The 16,970-nt window shown below is 42.9% G+C and overlaps 1 protein-coding gene across 4 annotated transcripts in view; it reads left to right on the top strand.

Moving 5' to 3' along the window:
- Nucleotides 1-16,970, top strand: part of ttc28 (tetratricopeptide repeat domain 28) — a 238,946-nt gene that overhangs the window by 180,106 nt on the left and 41,870 nt on the right. For all 4 annotated transcript variants that reach the window (XM_053644552.1, XM_053644553.1, XM_053644554.1 and 1 more), the window contains one exon: nt 14,113-14,620. In XM_053644552.1, coding sequence (XP_053500527.1) covers nt 14,113-14,620 — 508 coding nt within the window. The remainder of the gene's footprint in view (nt 1-14,112; nt 14,621-16,970) is intronic.

Here is a 16,970-nt window from a genome sequence, read left to right as displayed (position 1 = left end):
TAGCACGGAGACCTGCAAAGATGATGAATGCCGTGCACTCGGAAAAGGTCTAGATTGGAAGCTCACTTAGATGTCTTCCCTTCTCCTCGACTCTCCAAGTGGTGGCCAGCCGTCTTGCCCCTCTGCCATCCAAATTGATGAAATACGCTAGCAGGGGATAGAAAAAGAAATGGATTACTGAAGGCCCAAAAGCAGACATCCACACAAAGATGAGCAAACCGGATTAGCCTCCAGCACTTACCTCTGACGTAAGGGGCTGTAGTTGTGCTCGTTTATTTTTTTTTATTATTATTTTATTTTATTTTTTTTTGCAGGGCAGCCTGGTGCTTCTTTTGGGAAATCAATCACTTGTCAGCCCAGCTGGCCCTATGCACCACGTCGTTTTTCCTTCTCTTTCTCACTCGCACTGACTCATTTTCCTCTGTTTACATGCGGGGCTTATAGGAGGCCTCCCCCTCTTTCCTCCAGCCCATCATGCCAGAATCACTCCAGAGGAATTGCTTTGCTTCACGCAAGGCAGAGAGGAAAAAAAAAATATATATTGTCAACAAGATTTTCTGTTTTACAGCTGCCTGTCTGAGCACATTACAGCGGCGCACCGTCTGCTGTTCGATTCATTATAGGCTCGCTTAAGCAATTTGTTCTTCTCTGGTGTTTTAAGGAAATGCGATTAGGTCCGTGTTTCCCCTCAGCTCGCTCGCTGAGGTCGCGACGGAGGTAATATTGCACATTTGGAATTGTTTTGTTGTATGTGGGCAGTCGAAAATGAGACCGCTGTTCAGTAGGTATGGTAATATGGCTTCTCTAAAGCCAGCCAAAAGGCGCTATAACTGCGATTGCCGCCTTTGCCTTCACTTTTTTCACCACCTTGATGAAAATGGGCGGTTTGTGCTGGCGGATGAGGAAACCTCCCGAACAGAAGACTAGAAGCACGTAAAAAGGAAGTGCCGAGTTTGACTCTAGACTTCAGAGGCGTTCAGCTGTGAACGAGGCCTGTGAAAGCCTGCAGCTTTGTCTGGCGAGGCTCAAAATGGAGTGCTGTTGCTCTCATGTTGGAGCTAAGAGGGCATGTCTAAGTCTGCAGTGCAGAGGCAGAGACGGAACCTTGGGCATGATTGTTCGGGGTTTAGAGGCTCAGACTCCGGCTGTTCTCGTTGGCCGACTCCTTGGCGGTGCCCTTCATCTTATCGCGACGAAGCAATTCCAAGCTCAGTGGGACCATGCAGAGCTTTATAAACACACAGAGAATGGTGTCCGTGAATAAACTAGCATTACAGAACCATTCCTGTGAATATTCATCTAGTCGTGTTCTTCAGCCTCTTACTGCCAGAATCGCTGTTGGGAGTCTCTCTATGCGAGGAATGTAACCGAACGCATTACTCAGAATGAGCAGATAATATGTTCTAAACAAATACAAGTGCAGATACCAAAAGGAGGCGGGTTATTTTTTTTTTTTTTCTGCTTGCCAGAAAGGGTCACATGATCTATTTGAGACTCTGCATTGGGACTGGGGTCTATATCGGGTTTATATTTTGGGATCTAGAACCAACTAAATTCATTAGAAATGTGGCACTAAACAGAGAGCGGCTGTGTTGCACCCCTGCTCTATACGTTCACATACGGTGCACGCTACTGCTTGTGAAATGATTCGCCTGATGTTGCACCAATCCTTCCATACATCCACACTTCCATATCTCCCCTGTGAGGCTCTCACATCTTTTTCTTTACATTTTCGCTTCATCTTTTCGGTGCGCCTGAAAACTAACAGTGCCTCCGCTGAAAAGGAATTTGCATGGTGCATTTATCAATGTCGTGACTGCAAAGCACCGCGTTCACACTCGGAGCAACTGAGCCCTTGGGCAAGGGAAAAGAAAAAAAAAAAAACACGGTTTGATTCGTTACCTTTCAGAGAAAATCAAATCACAACCATTGATCTAATTACCGACAAACTATGCACACTGAAGCTAATTGCATGCTTTGAATGCTTCCAAAGGTCATCTATTCTCAAGTGAGGTTCTGTGTGTGAGAACAGTGGGAAAGGAATTCTGGCCTATTGTTTCTTAGAGTTTCAGGGTTGTTTTTGAGTCCAGCCTTCATCCTGAAACTCTAAAACCATTCAGTGCCGTGTGTATGTGTGGGTGTGTGCACGTATGTGTGTGTGAGGAACTGCTGATGGTACCATACCTGCCGAGGGGTTAATGAATTGCTAATGAACCACATGGATAACAGGGAATTAGCTTTGACCCCTTTTTCCCCCCCGTTGTTTCCTCAGACATTTCACATCTAGCGGACTAATCTACTAGTGTCCTTTACAAGTTTTTTGTAGAATTTTTTTCTTCCATCTTAAATTGTGCAAATCTTCCAATTCATACCTAAATGCTTCTCCTATAAGAGTTTAATTATGATCCGTATAACAGTACAAACGGTCAGAAATGTTCATTTAATACTTACGATTTTATACGAGACACTGGAAATAAAATGACGTTCTTACAGGAACTGTAAGAATAGCGATTACGTTTTCCATTTTTTCACTATGTAAATGGTTTAGTACTCCTCTCTCTCTCTCTCTCGCTCGCTCTCTCTCTCTCATGCGTCACCTGCTCCCCATTATCCTGTGGATACTGACACATGAACCACCAGGAAGAATGAATATGGCGTCTTGTAACTGACTTATTGTATGGTGATAAGGCAAATTTTTCTGGCAAAATTCCCGGTGTAAATGCAGTTTATTTGCTTTTATCAAAACCTCGAGTGTTCCCAGTCTTGGCTGTAGCTTTAACCCAAAATTAAGTTATCAGAAAATGGGTTATGAAATATGACCTACATTTTAAGCCCTCTCTTTCTGCAACTCTTTGAAGGTTGAAGTAAATGAGCTTTCACACCCCTGTCATAGGAGTGAAAAGTAAACGTACTGTCAGGCCACAAATATTTCAGTGCAGCCTTTTCTTGCTCAAACCCAGGGAACTCAATAACGAGAGAATAAAGTTAGGCAAAAGTTGCCTTTAATAACAAAACCTTTTGCCTTTGTTTTAATATTACGTACATAATATAAAAGCAGTCACGGCTGTTTTATGGGAATGTAAGTCAAAATCATCATTCGTTTCAGATACCTCTTATACCTCTACAATCAGTGTTGTGTTCTTGAACATTTTTTTAACAACAAACCCGACATTTTGGCAGATTTGACTGTTAATAGCTACAGAATATTGTATACAGCACAACACACTGTATGAGCACAGACTATATGGGAGAGGGAGGGGGCAGACAAAACCAGAGCTATTATATGTGCGCATCGATCCACTGCCATGTCCTGCTGTGCTCGGAGCATCACAGGGACAGGTGTGATGGACGGCGTCAGCATGGGACCGAGTAGCCAGAGGGAGACTAGACTGCATACTGAACAGGACAATGCAAGGAGATGGAGAGGGATTTCTACATTGACAACTCCATAGCTCGGCATTACTCCCAGGTGGAACTGACTGAATGTGAAAATACATGATATAATGAATAAAATAGTGATGTTTATACCCTTTCCATAATGAAAAACAAGTGAGCATTGGTGTCATGCTTTTGTTGGACAGTAAACTCACTGGTTAAACCCTGGATAATAACTGGGTAATAATGCTAGTTACGTATGTAACTGTGGTCATTTAAACGATGGGTAACAGACAAGGGAAGTGTGAGACACCTGGATACCTCCTTATGTATCTACACATGTATGCTGACCTCTTCCCCTCTTCCTGCAAACACAATGATCCATCTGTCTCTAGAAATTTCTTGGTGCAGGTTCTGAATGTTCCGAACCTGTTATATACACAGCTGTCATTGTGTTTTACCACTCCATGCCACCAGGAGTAGTGTGAAACACCTGAAAAACAGATGCCAACAGCGTCATTAGGAACAGGACTCAACATAAGCTTGCCCTTAAATGTGCTCAGAGATGACCGCTGTACTCACACCACTGGGAAGGGGGGATGTGGCATGTTACAGCTACTCGGACGTGTATCAGACACATTAAGGAACATTCAGGCCTTGTTGAAGCCGATGGACTGACTCACAAAGTTCGCCGATATGATCGTGGGCAGAAATTGTGGATTCGTTCACAAGGTCACTCCAAAGTCATCTGGCTATGAATGCGTGCAAGACGAGCTTATCGCCAGAAGAGATTGCTATCAAGATAGCAGTTTTCAGAGACACCCTTTTCAATCAGCATCATGTACAAGCTCATAGAGACTTCAGCTCAAGGTAAAACTTCTATAACAGGCTCGTAGGTGACCCTGGCAGGTGGAGATCCCTCGCCCCCTTTTAAAATGGGAAGTCATTAGCCTATGAAACCCTAGAGAGAAGTGTGGTGCAATGGTGTTTCAATGGCTTCTACGCAGAGCTTTAGTGTAGCTGGAAATTTGTTGCAGTTTTACAGCCCGTGAGTAAAAGTCAGAATAAAATGTACACCAAAGGGGCCACATGCCGCCAGAACCACTGTGGCACCACATTGCTCCCTGTCCAGTAAGGACGGCTTCCATGGTTATTACATCTTGCTGATTATTTCACTCCCAATTCGATTCCTTCTGTTAGGAATACCTGCATTACCAACAAGCCAACGCTTGGGCTTCTTCCACTGAGACAAGGGCGCATTCATGTCTGTGGCATTCGGAGCTGTGCAGCTGTATGCTGATTACCCGCTTCTGAATGCCCGCAGCTCCAGCAAACCTAGGGTGATCACTGAGGCGGCTTGCATCATCAGTTCTAGCAACCTCACCAGATGCCGATACCACACGAGGGGTCGCGGCTGAATCTTGATTGACAAGCATAATAATATTCCCCTCACGCTGGGGTGATAAAGTGGCTAGCATTCTCAGTGTATATAGCCTCATTCCAATAAACTGTGTGGCCCTCCCCTGTGTTAGGGAAGACTTCTCAGAGTTTACCGCAAGAGCAAGCACCATGATGCAGTCAAGGAGGATGGATGTGTTCTCAATTGTCTGCTCCTTAGTGAAATATGGTATTATCCTGATGCCAATAGCTATCAGAGGAGACAAGTCTGATCTGCATACATCTTGAAAACACCTATGCTACGGAGAGGCCTAAAAGCAGGACTTGTCCTTGGAAGGTAAACCTTTTAAAAAAATAAATAAAAAACTGTGTTCCAGGGCAATGGGGACATAAAAGCAAGCATCACCAAGAACCAATTTTGTTCCTATGCAGCTTAAACTACATCTATCACCCTTAGCAGCTGGAGCAGTCTTCATGAACTGGTTGAGTATCTATAATATCTGTACCCCTTTCAGATTGGAAGAAAACAGCCATCCATTTTCTGAAGTAATGAATAAGTTAAATAAAACCTATGGCTTTGAACTTCGTGGCCTTCCTTTTCTTATCACACGTTTGTCCTAGTGTGGGGGTAGAGGAGAGGGGTTCTGGGAGGGTTGGGGGGCTGTCTAATGGAAGACAAGGAGTACTCGGACACATACCAGCAGCTTGTTGGTGTGTTTCCCCCTGTGAAAGGTTAGTGCGAGGCAATCAGACTCCCTGTAGGCATTGTACCATGGAAGTGTTGTGTTCTAAAGGCACTGCGCTAAAAGTCCATTTGGCCGTGCTGGCTTTGTGATTCCATGCCCCGTCGAATCCAGGGTCACTTTGGTGTCCTGTGAGAGTCACGTCAGTATGCAAGACGGATTACGCAGGTCTGATTTGCACACATTTGTCCGAGCTGTCAGATCATATCTGGCGACACATAGGAACTCGGTGGCCTGGCCAAGAGAGGTGAATATCTGCAGGGACTGCTTCAATTCTGGTAGCAGAATAGCTAACTTATTGCCAGTATGATCATCTCAATCTAAAAAGAGGCAGGAAGGAAACCGGATTCTTGTACCTCTGCGTAAATCCAGATTCGTCGGTATTGTCAACGTATCTGATGTATGACATGATGAGACCCAAGATACTCTCAGAGAAGCAGTTGATCACTTTGACCAGTACCAGATTGAGATATAAAGGATAAGTGATGTTATGACTTTAAGAGTCATTACAGCATGAAAGTGCCCCATTGCACTGGTATAATTGAAGGATTGACCAGTGAGATGCATATTTCTGTAGCAGGCTGTCCACATAGTGGTACATAATTCAAATCTATTGTTCCTGCCAGAGCCAAACTGACTACTGGGTACACTATTGTAGTCTAACATCTTCGACTCATCTGTGAAAGCAGCATGTGTTGATTAATCTTCTCACTCCTCGTATGCGGCGTCCTTGTTAACAGGAGAGCTTTCCTAACAATAATTAGCAGCTTCAGCTGTGTTAAGTGAGACGCAAGACTAATGTTTGACAGCAGAGCATTGAAAAGGACCTCGCTGTTGGCTGTTTGAGCCTGTTCATGGCGTTTCAGCATCATTTCCAGGGTGTTATGCATGAAGAAAGCCATTGTGGATTCAGAGTGATTTTCAGAATGTGAGTTGCGGTTGTTTTCTCGCGCTGTTTCTCCACCCAACCCGCAGGAAAGAACCCGCTGCTCGAGCCATCCCAGCCAGCCTGAGAAATCACTAAAGGACATGCTAATAAAGCGGTTTAAATAATTCATCTGTACATTCCCTTTCCCCCACAACTCCCAAAACCTACTATTGCTACTGTGGCGGTCCCCAAGGCTGACACACACACACACGCTGTCTGTCTCCTTCAATCAAGTACCTCACCCTGTGCCCCCCCCCCCCCTTTCTATTTATTGCACTTGAAATGTTTTATTTACTGTCAGAATAATTTCCTGAAGGTAAATTCAGATCTAAGAGTCATTTCCCCCCGGAGTGTGTAGAGAGTGTGAGTCGTGCCACCAAGCGCAGCGGCAGGCGTGTGATATGCATCACTCATTTGTACCTTCCCCTCTCTCTATCTCTCGCCGTCTCACTGTTTCCCCTCTCTTGCTTTCTGTCATCGGTGTCAGCCTCGAACCCAAACCTATTTTCGGCGTTTGGGTGGTTTGCGAACTCTCAACGCATGTATTATGAAACCGTAATTCACGTTTTTCACATGAAACGTGCATTTAATAGCTGGTCCTGTTCAGCCGCACGTGAGCGAAAACTCTCGTCATGTTGCACCGTTGCACAGACCTGCGATGGAGCACGTGCATAAAGAAATGGCTCATTTGAGTGAGCAAGCGCACTCTACAGCTGCTCATCACTTTGATTTGTGGCTGTCTCACACACCAGCGAAGAGTGTTTTGGATTTTAATGAGCTTTCCGGTCTCTCTCTCCACCAAGGTCTCAGTCTTTCTGAACTAATGCTCTTTATGTTGCCTTCCCACTATAGATCGCCAAAGGAGATGTTCTATTGATCCACCTTAAGTCTCCATTGAGCCAACCATTAATTTGTTGCCCACTGGAATGCCTTGTCCCAATACGGAGATGAATAAATGATATGGTTATGTCGGTTGGTAAAGTAATTATCGGTTAAAGTGACTAATTCTTCAGGCATCCTCATGAATGAAAAACCTAACGAGCTGCGAATGTTCGGTGCTTAAATGCCATCCTCATTTGTTCTTCTAATTTGGTCGCACCTACCCTCCTCTTCCTCATCCTTCTACGTAATGGATTTTCCCACCCTCGTACAGATGGCCTTCGGATCAATAGCAATAACCCTGGAATAAATCATCCATTGAAGGAGCAGCGATCCAATTAGTGGAAGCCACTGGTGAAGATCACAAAGTTAGATTCATAGTGTTTTGTTATGATTTCTGTAAAACTCTGCAGTGCACCAGAGACCAGTTCTGGGATCCTTTTAATGCACCTTGTACCATTAACACTCCTGTTGTGTTTACTGCGTAGTGATGGATAGAGTCCCAATCACTCAGGACATGTCCTCTAATTTAAAGCAGTGTATCCAATTATTATAGTCTGTGCATGTTGCGTTTATTCATTTTACATTTCAACATGAAATATATATGTAAACAAACACTTCATACTTTTTAAAAATAACAAGAAGGTGACAGTAAAGGAAAAGAAATCAGTTTCCAATATTTCAGTATTTCGCTCTGAAATGTACTTCAATGGGCATTTTAATTTTATATATATATATATATATATGTGTGTGTGTATGTGTGTGTATGTATATATATACATATATATATATATATATATGTGTATGTATGTGTGTGTGTGTGTGTGTGTGTGTATTAGGACTGCAGCTAACGATTATTTTCATAATTGATTAGTTGGCCGATTATTTTTTCGATTAATTGCATGGGGGCGGGGCAAACTTTCATTGCACTTTTTTTTGTTGTTGATTTTAAAATAAAATCCACAAACTGAGTGTTACTCAGATATATTTACTATATATAAAGTTTATATTTACTCAAATATAAACTTCAGACTAAAACTTTACACAACTGTTTGTCCAAAAAAGAAAAGAACCCGATACACACACACACACACCCACACACACCCCGGAGTATATATTATTAATTTAGGACTGTAAATTAATTCTGTGCTTTTTGTGCATCCATAAAAAATAAAGCATAAATACTTACATACAATATAAACTAAAATTAACGAATAAATTGTGTGTGTGTGTGTGTGTGTGTATGTATATATGTGTGTGTATGTATATATGTGTGTGTGTGTGTGTATATATATATATATATATATATATATATATATATATATATATATATATATATATATATATATATATAATGTGTGTGTGTGTGTATAAAAAATGTGTTTTATTCATTTGTTTGTTTATATTGTATAAGTATTTATGCATTATTTTTTATGGATGCACAAAAAGCACAGAATTAATTTACAGTCCTAAATTAATAATAAAAACTCCCTTTCACTGTACCTTGCGGTTTATATATTCACAAGTAAAATAATATTAGGACTATTATTTTACTTGTTTACTTTTGATCATAGTGTTTTAATTAGACATTACAGATCTTACTCGTGCGCTGGTATTTACTCTCCGAAGCGTGTTTAAGGAACAGAAGTAACGTAATGAGTAAATCTCCCCCGTGCCGCACGCAGACCAACTAATCCATAATGATTTTCATAATCGATTATTATCGATATTTTTTGTGTGTGTGTTTTTATATATATATAAAATTGATTTCCTAGGGGGCACGGTGGCTCGTACCTCTATGGTTAGAGGTTCGAATCCTGCTTCCGCCCTGTGTGCATGCTTTCCCTGTGCTTCGGGGATTTTCTTCAGGTACTCCGGTTTCCTCCCCCAGTCCAAAGACATGCATTGTAGCTTGGTTGGCATCTTTAAATTGTCCATAGTGTGAGAATGTGTGTGTGTGTGTGTGTGTGTGTGTGTGGTGTCCCCCGCCTTTTGCCCTAAATTCCCTAGGATAGGCTCCAGGCTCCCCCAGGACACTGTAGGATAAGCGGTACAGAAGATGGATGGATTAATTCCCCGTTGTATGCTGTGACAAGAAAAACAAAAATCAAATAAAAAGCTGTTTTCTTGTTTTCTCATTTCAAAACGAAACAGAGTTCAAAGTGACCGGACCCCTGATATCATCAAGTTTTTTTTGTTTGTCCCTGAATCTTGTATTTCGTGATATCATCTGAGCTGGCCTTTTACCTGACCTGTCCTCACTACCACATTTCCCTTTTTCTCTCGCTTCAGTGTAGATGACTTTGCCAGTGGGGGGTGTGTGTGTGTGTGTATGAGAGAGAGCGGAGATGATGATTCATGCTCGCCCAAGAAAAACAGCAGGGTCTTCCAATGGGTCTTCAGACACGAGTATTCCACCAGGGAGCACACTCTGTTTGTTCAAAGAGCCCATTAACCAGAGAAACTGAGCATGAACCTGGACATGTGTGTGACAAAAAGAGTGATGTTATAAATGTGAGAGAAGAGACATAAAAATGGGTACAAAAGACATTTGTCCCTCTCTTCCTGTTTCCTGACTTCGTCCTGTATGGCAGATTGTCTAATAACAAACTATGTCTACACACACACACACAGACTCTTCATTATATAATATATATTCTGTTCACTTACACTGTGTATAATGAATGCCATTGTAAAATAAGTATACACTGAGATTTAGCCTCGTCCATATAAGCTTTGAAGACAGCTTTTTTTTTTGGACAGAAGTTGACCTTTTATCGTTTCCTCATGGGGCAAAGCTAAAGTAAATCTGCATGTGTCCTGGTCTTTCCTTTCATGCTATGACAACAAGACTTTGCTTTTAGAGGGTAGTTTGGATTTTTTTTGTGACATGACCCAGCAGTTTCTTGATGGTGTGTGTCGCTGGAAAGACAGCAGGCCACGTGAGAACTGACCTGCGTCTGTCTGTGCAGCCCGCGAGATCAAGTCTAATTTATCGGGCAGGACGTGTGAAGCATGAAGTTATGTCTGTGAAACCACATTTTTTTTAAATGTACAGTGAGTCTAAAAATCTCACTACCAAGAGTTTTATTTCTGTATTATTTAAATCTAAGACTAGTTGTAGCGGGGAGGAAAAACATCTCATAAGAAATGAAATATTTATGGAAATTTGGGTTTTCTTTCACCTCACACAAAATGTCTTGTTCGTATTACATTTATTTGTCTTTCATTGTGTCCTAAAGGTATGCACACTTTTACACTCGCGTTTATTCAGACGGTAACACTTGTGCTCCTAATGTTTATTATTGCTACTGCTTACAAACCTCTTTTTAATGTATATTATTACATTTAAAAAAAATCAATTCTTATTAACTGAAAGTGCCCCTTAAAAAAAAAAAAAAAAAATCCAATATATTTTTGTCTTTTTAATATACCGTTCTTATCGCCATACTATTTCTCAGTGGTTAAGTTAACGCTGGGTGTTTCACAGTAGAATTAGAAGATCAGTGACTGCTTTTATTTGAGGTTCAGACCTGCAGGAATTACCTTTGACCTTAGAAGTGGAGTAACTGTGAGAGCAGAACAAAGCTTTTCTCCAGCACCATAAAAGCCCTTCTAGCAGACCTGAAAAGGAGGGGAAGGAGGGGGATGGGGGGGACTGGGGTCGAAAACATCATCTGTTTCATCCCATAGAAACCCAACAGTCTCTGTGGCACTGTGTCAAGAAGACGGGCAATTCAGTGCCAGCACAGACCCACATGTGCCTGCTCATACACACATGCACACACACGTACACACACACATATACACACCTTCAAGCCGCTGACTTGAGGAAACAAGGAAAGAGGGTGTTAAATCCGCCTTTATCGAAAATTGGCTCTCCCAGTTAACCGCTCTTGACAAATCCAGTCAGGTTTCCATGGCAACCAGTCCACAGATCTATGACCGTTGGCATTGTAGAAAATGGAGTAGTTGATTGGGGAAAGGCACAAATACAGCAGCAAGGACGACGACAAACAAACAAACAGATTAACTTTTGTACTCAGAATTAATTACGTTCAGTTCAGCTTTATTTGTGTAGCACTTTTCACAATAGACGCTCTCACAGAGCAGCTCTGAATGTAGATTTAGAGCCCTAATGAGCAAGCCAGAGGCAACTGTGGCATGAAAAAACTCCCTGAGACGGCATGAGGAAGAAATTTTGAGAGGAACCAGACTCGAAATGGAAACCCCATCCTCTTCTGGGTGACACCGCTATCCAGTGGGATTATAAATCATTATAGTGTACAAGCGGGAGTTGGTCTCAAGCAGACGCCCTGTGGAATGTTCTGGCAAGCTTACTATCTAATGTGACCGAGTAAGCTGGGGAGTTATCTTTCAAAACTACAGTTTCTTTCCCAAATCGGAGAACTATTGGACACGCTAGCAGCATCTACAACAACGTTAGGACGCAGTTTTGCTGCGAGTGAAAACGGGGATCCTTTAGGTGGCGTTTTATTATAATGCCCATTAGATTTTCATTTAATGTTTCATCAGTAAAAAAAACAAACGTATAATACGAGTTGCCACTGTGGGCTATACTGTATCAGTACAGGATTTCGTGGAGATTTTTTTGCGATTCTTGCGGCCGAAAATGCCAAATTTTGCGGCGGATTTTTTCAAAAATTTGCGATGAATCTTTTTTTTTTGCGCAAAACTACTTGAATTGGCGAAATTACAGTCTTTCGCAGTGATGTTTGTTGGTAAACGAGACCTTTTAGCTGTACCTGTGTTGACACACATCAATCAAAGAGGGCTTTTGACTGAATGATGGTCTTGATGACATCACATCTTGCGTCTTGGCTCAACTGTGCGGAAAACCTGTGGTAATTTCGAAAAATCACAAGCTCCTCCGAACATTGTGGAGTTTGCTTGATTTTGTTTTCATTTCTGCGAACCGGGACTAGCTATACGGAGCGGTGACCTTTCCTTTGTAAAATTTTCGGTTTGTATAGAAATATGGTTTTATTCAGGAGCTAGTAAGGCAGTGTTTAGGACAGACTACTAGAGCAAACTACAATAGACACGACACACAAAGGAATTGCGTGCCTCCTGTTTATATCTCTATTTGCATCTGTTTAAAACACATGATATTTTCCTTCCAAACAATTTCTTTGTGTTTTGGTTTCATCCCCGGTGTGTTTACAGGATGTTCAGTATGAGCAGCTTGTGAGTCCTGGGATGAGCAAATCTACACTATAATTAATAAAATTACATTCCGCTCCATGTGGACCACAGCGCTACACACTTTAGAGGTTTTTCTAGTTCTAACAGTCCAGCTTCACTAATTATCGAGCTCTTCATGAGCTAAATCAGGAGCGTTAAATGCGCTGAAAACACAGTGCGCTTCTCTCGACAGCAGCTGGTCCGTCCTGCAACACCGAGATTAGTTTTTTTATTTTATTTTTTTATTTTTTTATTTCCTTGGTTATTTTGCGATCTAACCCAGAAATTCTGAGAGACAGAATCACGTTTCCGTAGAGAATGTTGTTTCACCGCAGGCTGAACTGCTTAAAAATCTAATGACGCGCTCTCTCTCGTCTGTGCTGAGAGACAAACCTGTAATCAAATACCGCAAATGTCTAGTAATAGTAGGTCAAGGTGATTGTACTGGAGTTAGAAGACATACGAAGACGCTTCACCAGTTCAGGACTGTCAGAAAGGCCTGGATGACTGAAAATCTACACAGACAACCTGTGCACATGAACTTGCAGTGGGACAGATAGGTTATCAGTGACCAGGAGGAGCCCGGGCTCCTGATGGAGGGTAATTGTCTTGCATCTTGCAGTCCCTCTAAACTGAGAAATGAGAACTAGCTGGAAGTCCTTACGTCTGACGGTAATTGGTTCCAGGCAGCACCCAGAGATCGGCACTGAGCGAGCCTAAGGATGGCCTAGCATTCGGCTTCAGAGTTAGCCTGAGCTTTAGAGGTCAAACAAAACTCTTTATTAGCTTTTATTCTCCATGGCAGATGTTGTTTTCCATTCCCAGCAACCGAGTGGACAGTGGAGAGGATGTTCAGCCTGAAGTTTGTGTTTAAGGCTTTTTGTATTGATAGTGCAAAATGGGATTTCAGATAGCTGTATGCGATTCAGACGTAGATACAGCCGTTTATATGGACACTAAAGGTGCATCAGATTTACTGGAGGCACTGATAGGCTGATAATCACAGCACACAATATCAGCTGATAACAGAGGACAAAAAACAAACAGACAGCCGTTTTTCATTGTGATAAGCACTCCACATCCCTACAGCCCCCGTCCAAACTCCTCCAGCACACAGGGCTTGACTGTGTGAGCCCCGGGAACAGCTACACTCAGAGGCCATTTAGCACCTTGTGGTGTTTGTGTGCGCTCCTGTATAATGACCTTCTTGGCTCTGGAGAGTCAAAATTGAATGAAAGGCTATACACTGTGTGAAGCACAGCCTTTACAGACAACAGTGCTGCTGCAGATCCCACTAGAGAGGATGTTTCTTGCAGCTAATGGGCTCCCATGAAGCGTAGCTATCCAGGAGACAAGCCTGGTCCTGTTAGGATGCGTGTCTGCTGCATCCACCGTGCTCGGAGGATCAGGAGCTTAGTTTTATGGGAGCGTTCTGCATGATTTGCACAATTATGCTAGGGCATCTTCTTTCCCGAAGCTGAGGGCAAATGAATGATGCAGAGAATGCATTTTTGAGATGTATCTAAAAGATTTAACGACTTCTGATGAGGTGCCGTTACTTAATTTCTGTTTCTGTATTTCTAGGCAGCATCATCGGCGCTCAGCAGCCTGGGCCACGTCTACACAGCCATCGGCGATTATCCCAACGCACTGGCTAGCCACAAACAGTGTGCTCTCCTGGCCAAGCAGCGCAAGGACCAGCTGGCGGAGGCGCGTGAGCTGGGCAATATGGGCGCCGTCTATATTGCCATGGGAGACTTCGCCAGCGCCGTACAGTGCCATGAGCAGCACCTGGACATTGCCAAGGTGCAGGGTGAGAAGCGCGAGGAAGCGCGCGCCTACAGCAACCTGGGCAGTGCCTACCACTACCGGCGCGACTTTGACAAAGCTGCATCGTATCATGCACGTGTACTGGAGCTGGCTCAGGAGCTGCAGGAGCGTGCTATTGAGATGAGGGCGTACGCCGGTCTGGGCCATGCTGCCCGCTGCATGCAGGACCTGGAGCGCGCCAAGCAGTACCATGAGCAGCAGCTGAGTATCGCTGAGGGCCTGAAAGACCGTGCCGCTGAAGGACGCGCCTCCTCTAACCTGGGTAAGCACAAACAAGAAGAAAGAGTGGTTCTGAATCCCTGATTATTTATTTATTTATGTATAGCTGCTCTAATGCACCCAGCTCAGCTCATTGACTATAGTATAATGTAACCAGAAACAAAAATCTAAACAAGTAGTAGTCCTCCCTAGCTACTCAAGGTTTTGGCGCACGCCGTCCCATTACACTACACACCCAGACCTTTTCCTGCAGCACCTCCTGCACCTCACTTCACACACGTCACCTCTGTGATTTGTATTAGTGTGGGCAAAATGTAAGCGCAGGACAAATGGAGCCCATCAAACCCGAGTGTTTCCGAGCTCTTTCTATCCCTCACTCTGACTTCTAGCGCTACTTTCGCTCAGCCTGACAACAGCTCCATCAATTTGATCTGATGGCATGCATGCGCTCCCAAATGAATAGATCAACACTCGAAAGAAAAATGTTCCCGTTGAAAAGCGAGGGCAGGCAGCCGTGGGAGTGACACGAGCTTGATCCAGAATGACTGCGAGTCAATTGTTATGTAAATATGTGCTGTGAGGGTAAAAAAAAGGCGGGGAAATCTGTTGTGTGCAGACTTTAGTATGATCATTTATAACGCAATACCCATATTGGTTTGTAGAGAAGCTGAATTTGCTTCTATGTGATATATGCTTGCCTTTAAAATCTGCCACAGAAAACGGTTTCGAGACCTGACATACTGACATTAGGGGTTTTTTGGGGGGTTTATTTCATACAGCACATTGGAGAACAGTTGCAATGAAAGTATTTTTCAAGTAAGTCAGATCAAGTCAATTTGTTTTATCCAATTTAGACTCTTTTTTTTCTACATTACTCATCAATCACATTATGCCAGTTTAACAAAAGTGTAAAAAAAAAAAGGGGGGGGGGGGTGGGGGGCTTTTAGGATGAGCTAGACTTTAGTAATTGGCGCACTAGTCGCCACACTTTCTCTCTGTTTGGCCTCGTTCTCTCTCCACCTACTGTGTGCTCGAAACTTTATTGATCAGGACTGTCAATAACGGTACGCTGAGAAAGAATGGCAGCACTTATAAAATTAATGATCGCACGCTGTGCCTCGAGCTCGGCTGCTCGGCAACAGTAATGAACAGATCGATTGCGGCGTCAGAGGTAGGATTTAGTAGAGAAGAATAAAAGCAAAATATTTACTGACATAGCAGCGAGAGTTGCTTGAATAGAAACCTAAACCTCTCCAGGTGCTGTTATTTGCTTGGGTATACAATTTCATGAGCTGTTGTACACGTGTATATGAAAGCTCATTCGAAAACATTATCAAACATGTGTTACACCGCTGGTTAGAAATGGAAATCCTTCCCACGGTGACCTCAAGCACTCCTAGTCTCTTGGTTTATCTCTAAAGCTCTAACAATAGCTACTCTTGGGGTAGGAACTCCTATTTGCTCTTTCAGGTAGGCAACATGAGAAAGCTGCCTTCTTGTTCTATAACCACTCATGTTTTATTCAGAGGTGGTTTGGGTTCAGTAGGATAAGCGATATCCAAGCCCTGAGTGTGGACAATTGGATCCCTGTATAGTATTGCTGAGTGGACAGTAACTGGAGGCGGATTGAGAGCCTGCAGGTAACAGACACGCCGTTATCACTGGGCTTCAGTCTTCAGGATGTAAAAGGATGCGGCTTTGATTTGGATTGGTTTGTGGGTTTCATCAGTTTATCTTCTTTTCTTTCTTTCTTTTTTTTCCGGTACCTGCAATGAGCTGTGTAATGGCGCCGACAGCCTCTGATCACTTTTGCATTTTCTGTTTGAGCTGATTTGTGCCTGTGTTTGAGATTGTAATTCAATTCTAACCCAGTCCTTTTAGGTCTAGGCCTTCAATACGTCCAGTGCCAGTTAGAAAAGTGAAAGGTCTGTTAGATCCCAGTGTAGATATCATACGTTACAGAGCACTGACACACAACAGAGGACGTGGGCGGCTGCCAAGAAGCGTACACTAGCAAAAAAAAAAATTCAACGTTAGAAACTCCCAGTGAGCCACAGGACTAGAAACATGGCACAGTCAGACGACTCATTCTCATTGTTCGATTTGGGTCAACCTCACACAATCAGCCACTTCAGGTATTTAAAGAAAGCAGTGTAACAAGGGAATCGGTGCTAACAATGGTGCTCAGCGGCCATTTCTAATTATTTCTGTTTTGCTCTCTATCAGTAGTAAGTCCAGATGCATTTCCTCCACTGTTATAGATTTTATTTCTGTTTTAACGGTTGTGAATCTAGTTTGTGAATCTGCCTACCTACTAAATCTCATTTTTATATCAATCAAAGTCAATTAATGGTTCGGCTAATGCTCGCACTCAAAGTCAGTGGTGTTTTCAA

This window comes from Ictalurus furcatus, chromosome 16, assembly GCF_023375685.1.
Source record: "Ictalurus furcatus strain D&B chromosome 16, Billie_1.0, whole genome shotgun sequence".
Taxonomy (NCBI): domain Eukaryota; kingdom Metazoa; phylum Chordata; class Actinopteri; order Siluriformes; family Ictaluridae; genus Ictalurus; species Ictalurus furcatus.
This window is presented reverse-complemented; position numbering and strand designations above follow the sequence as displayed.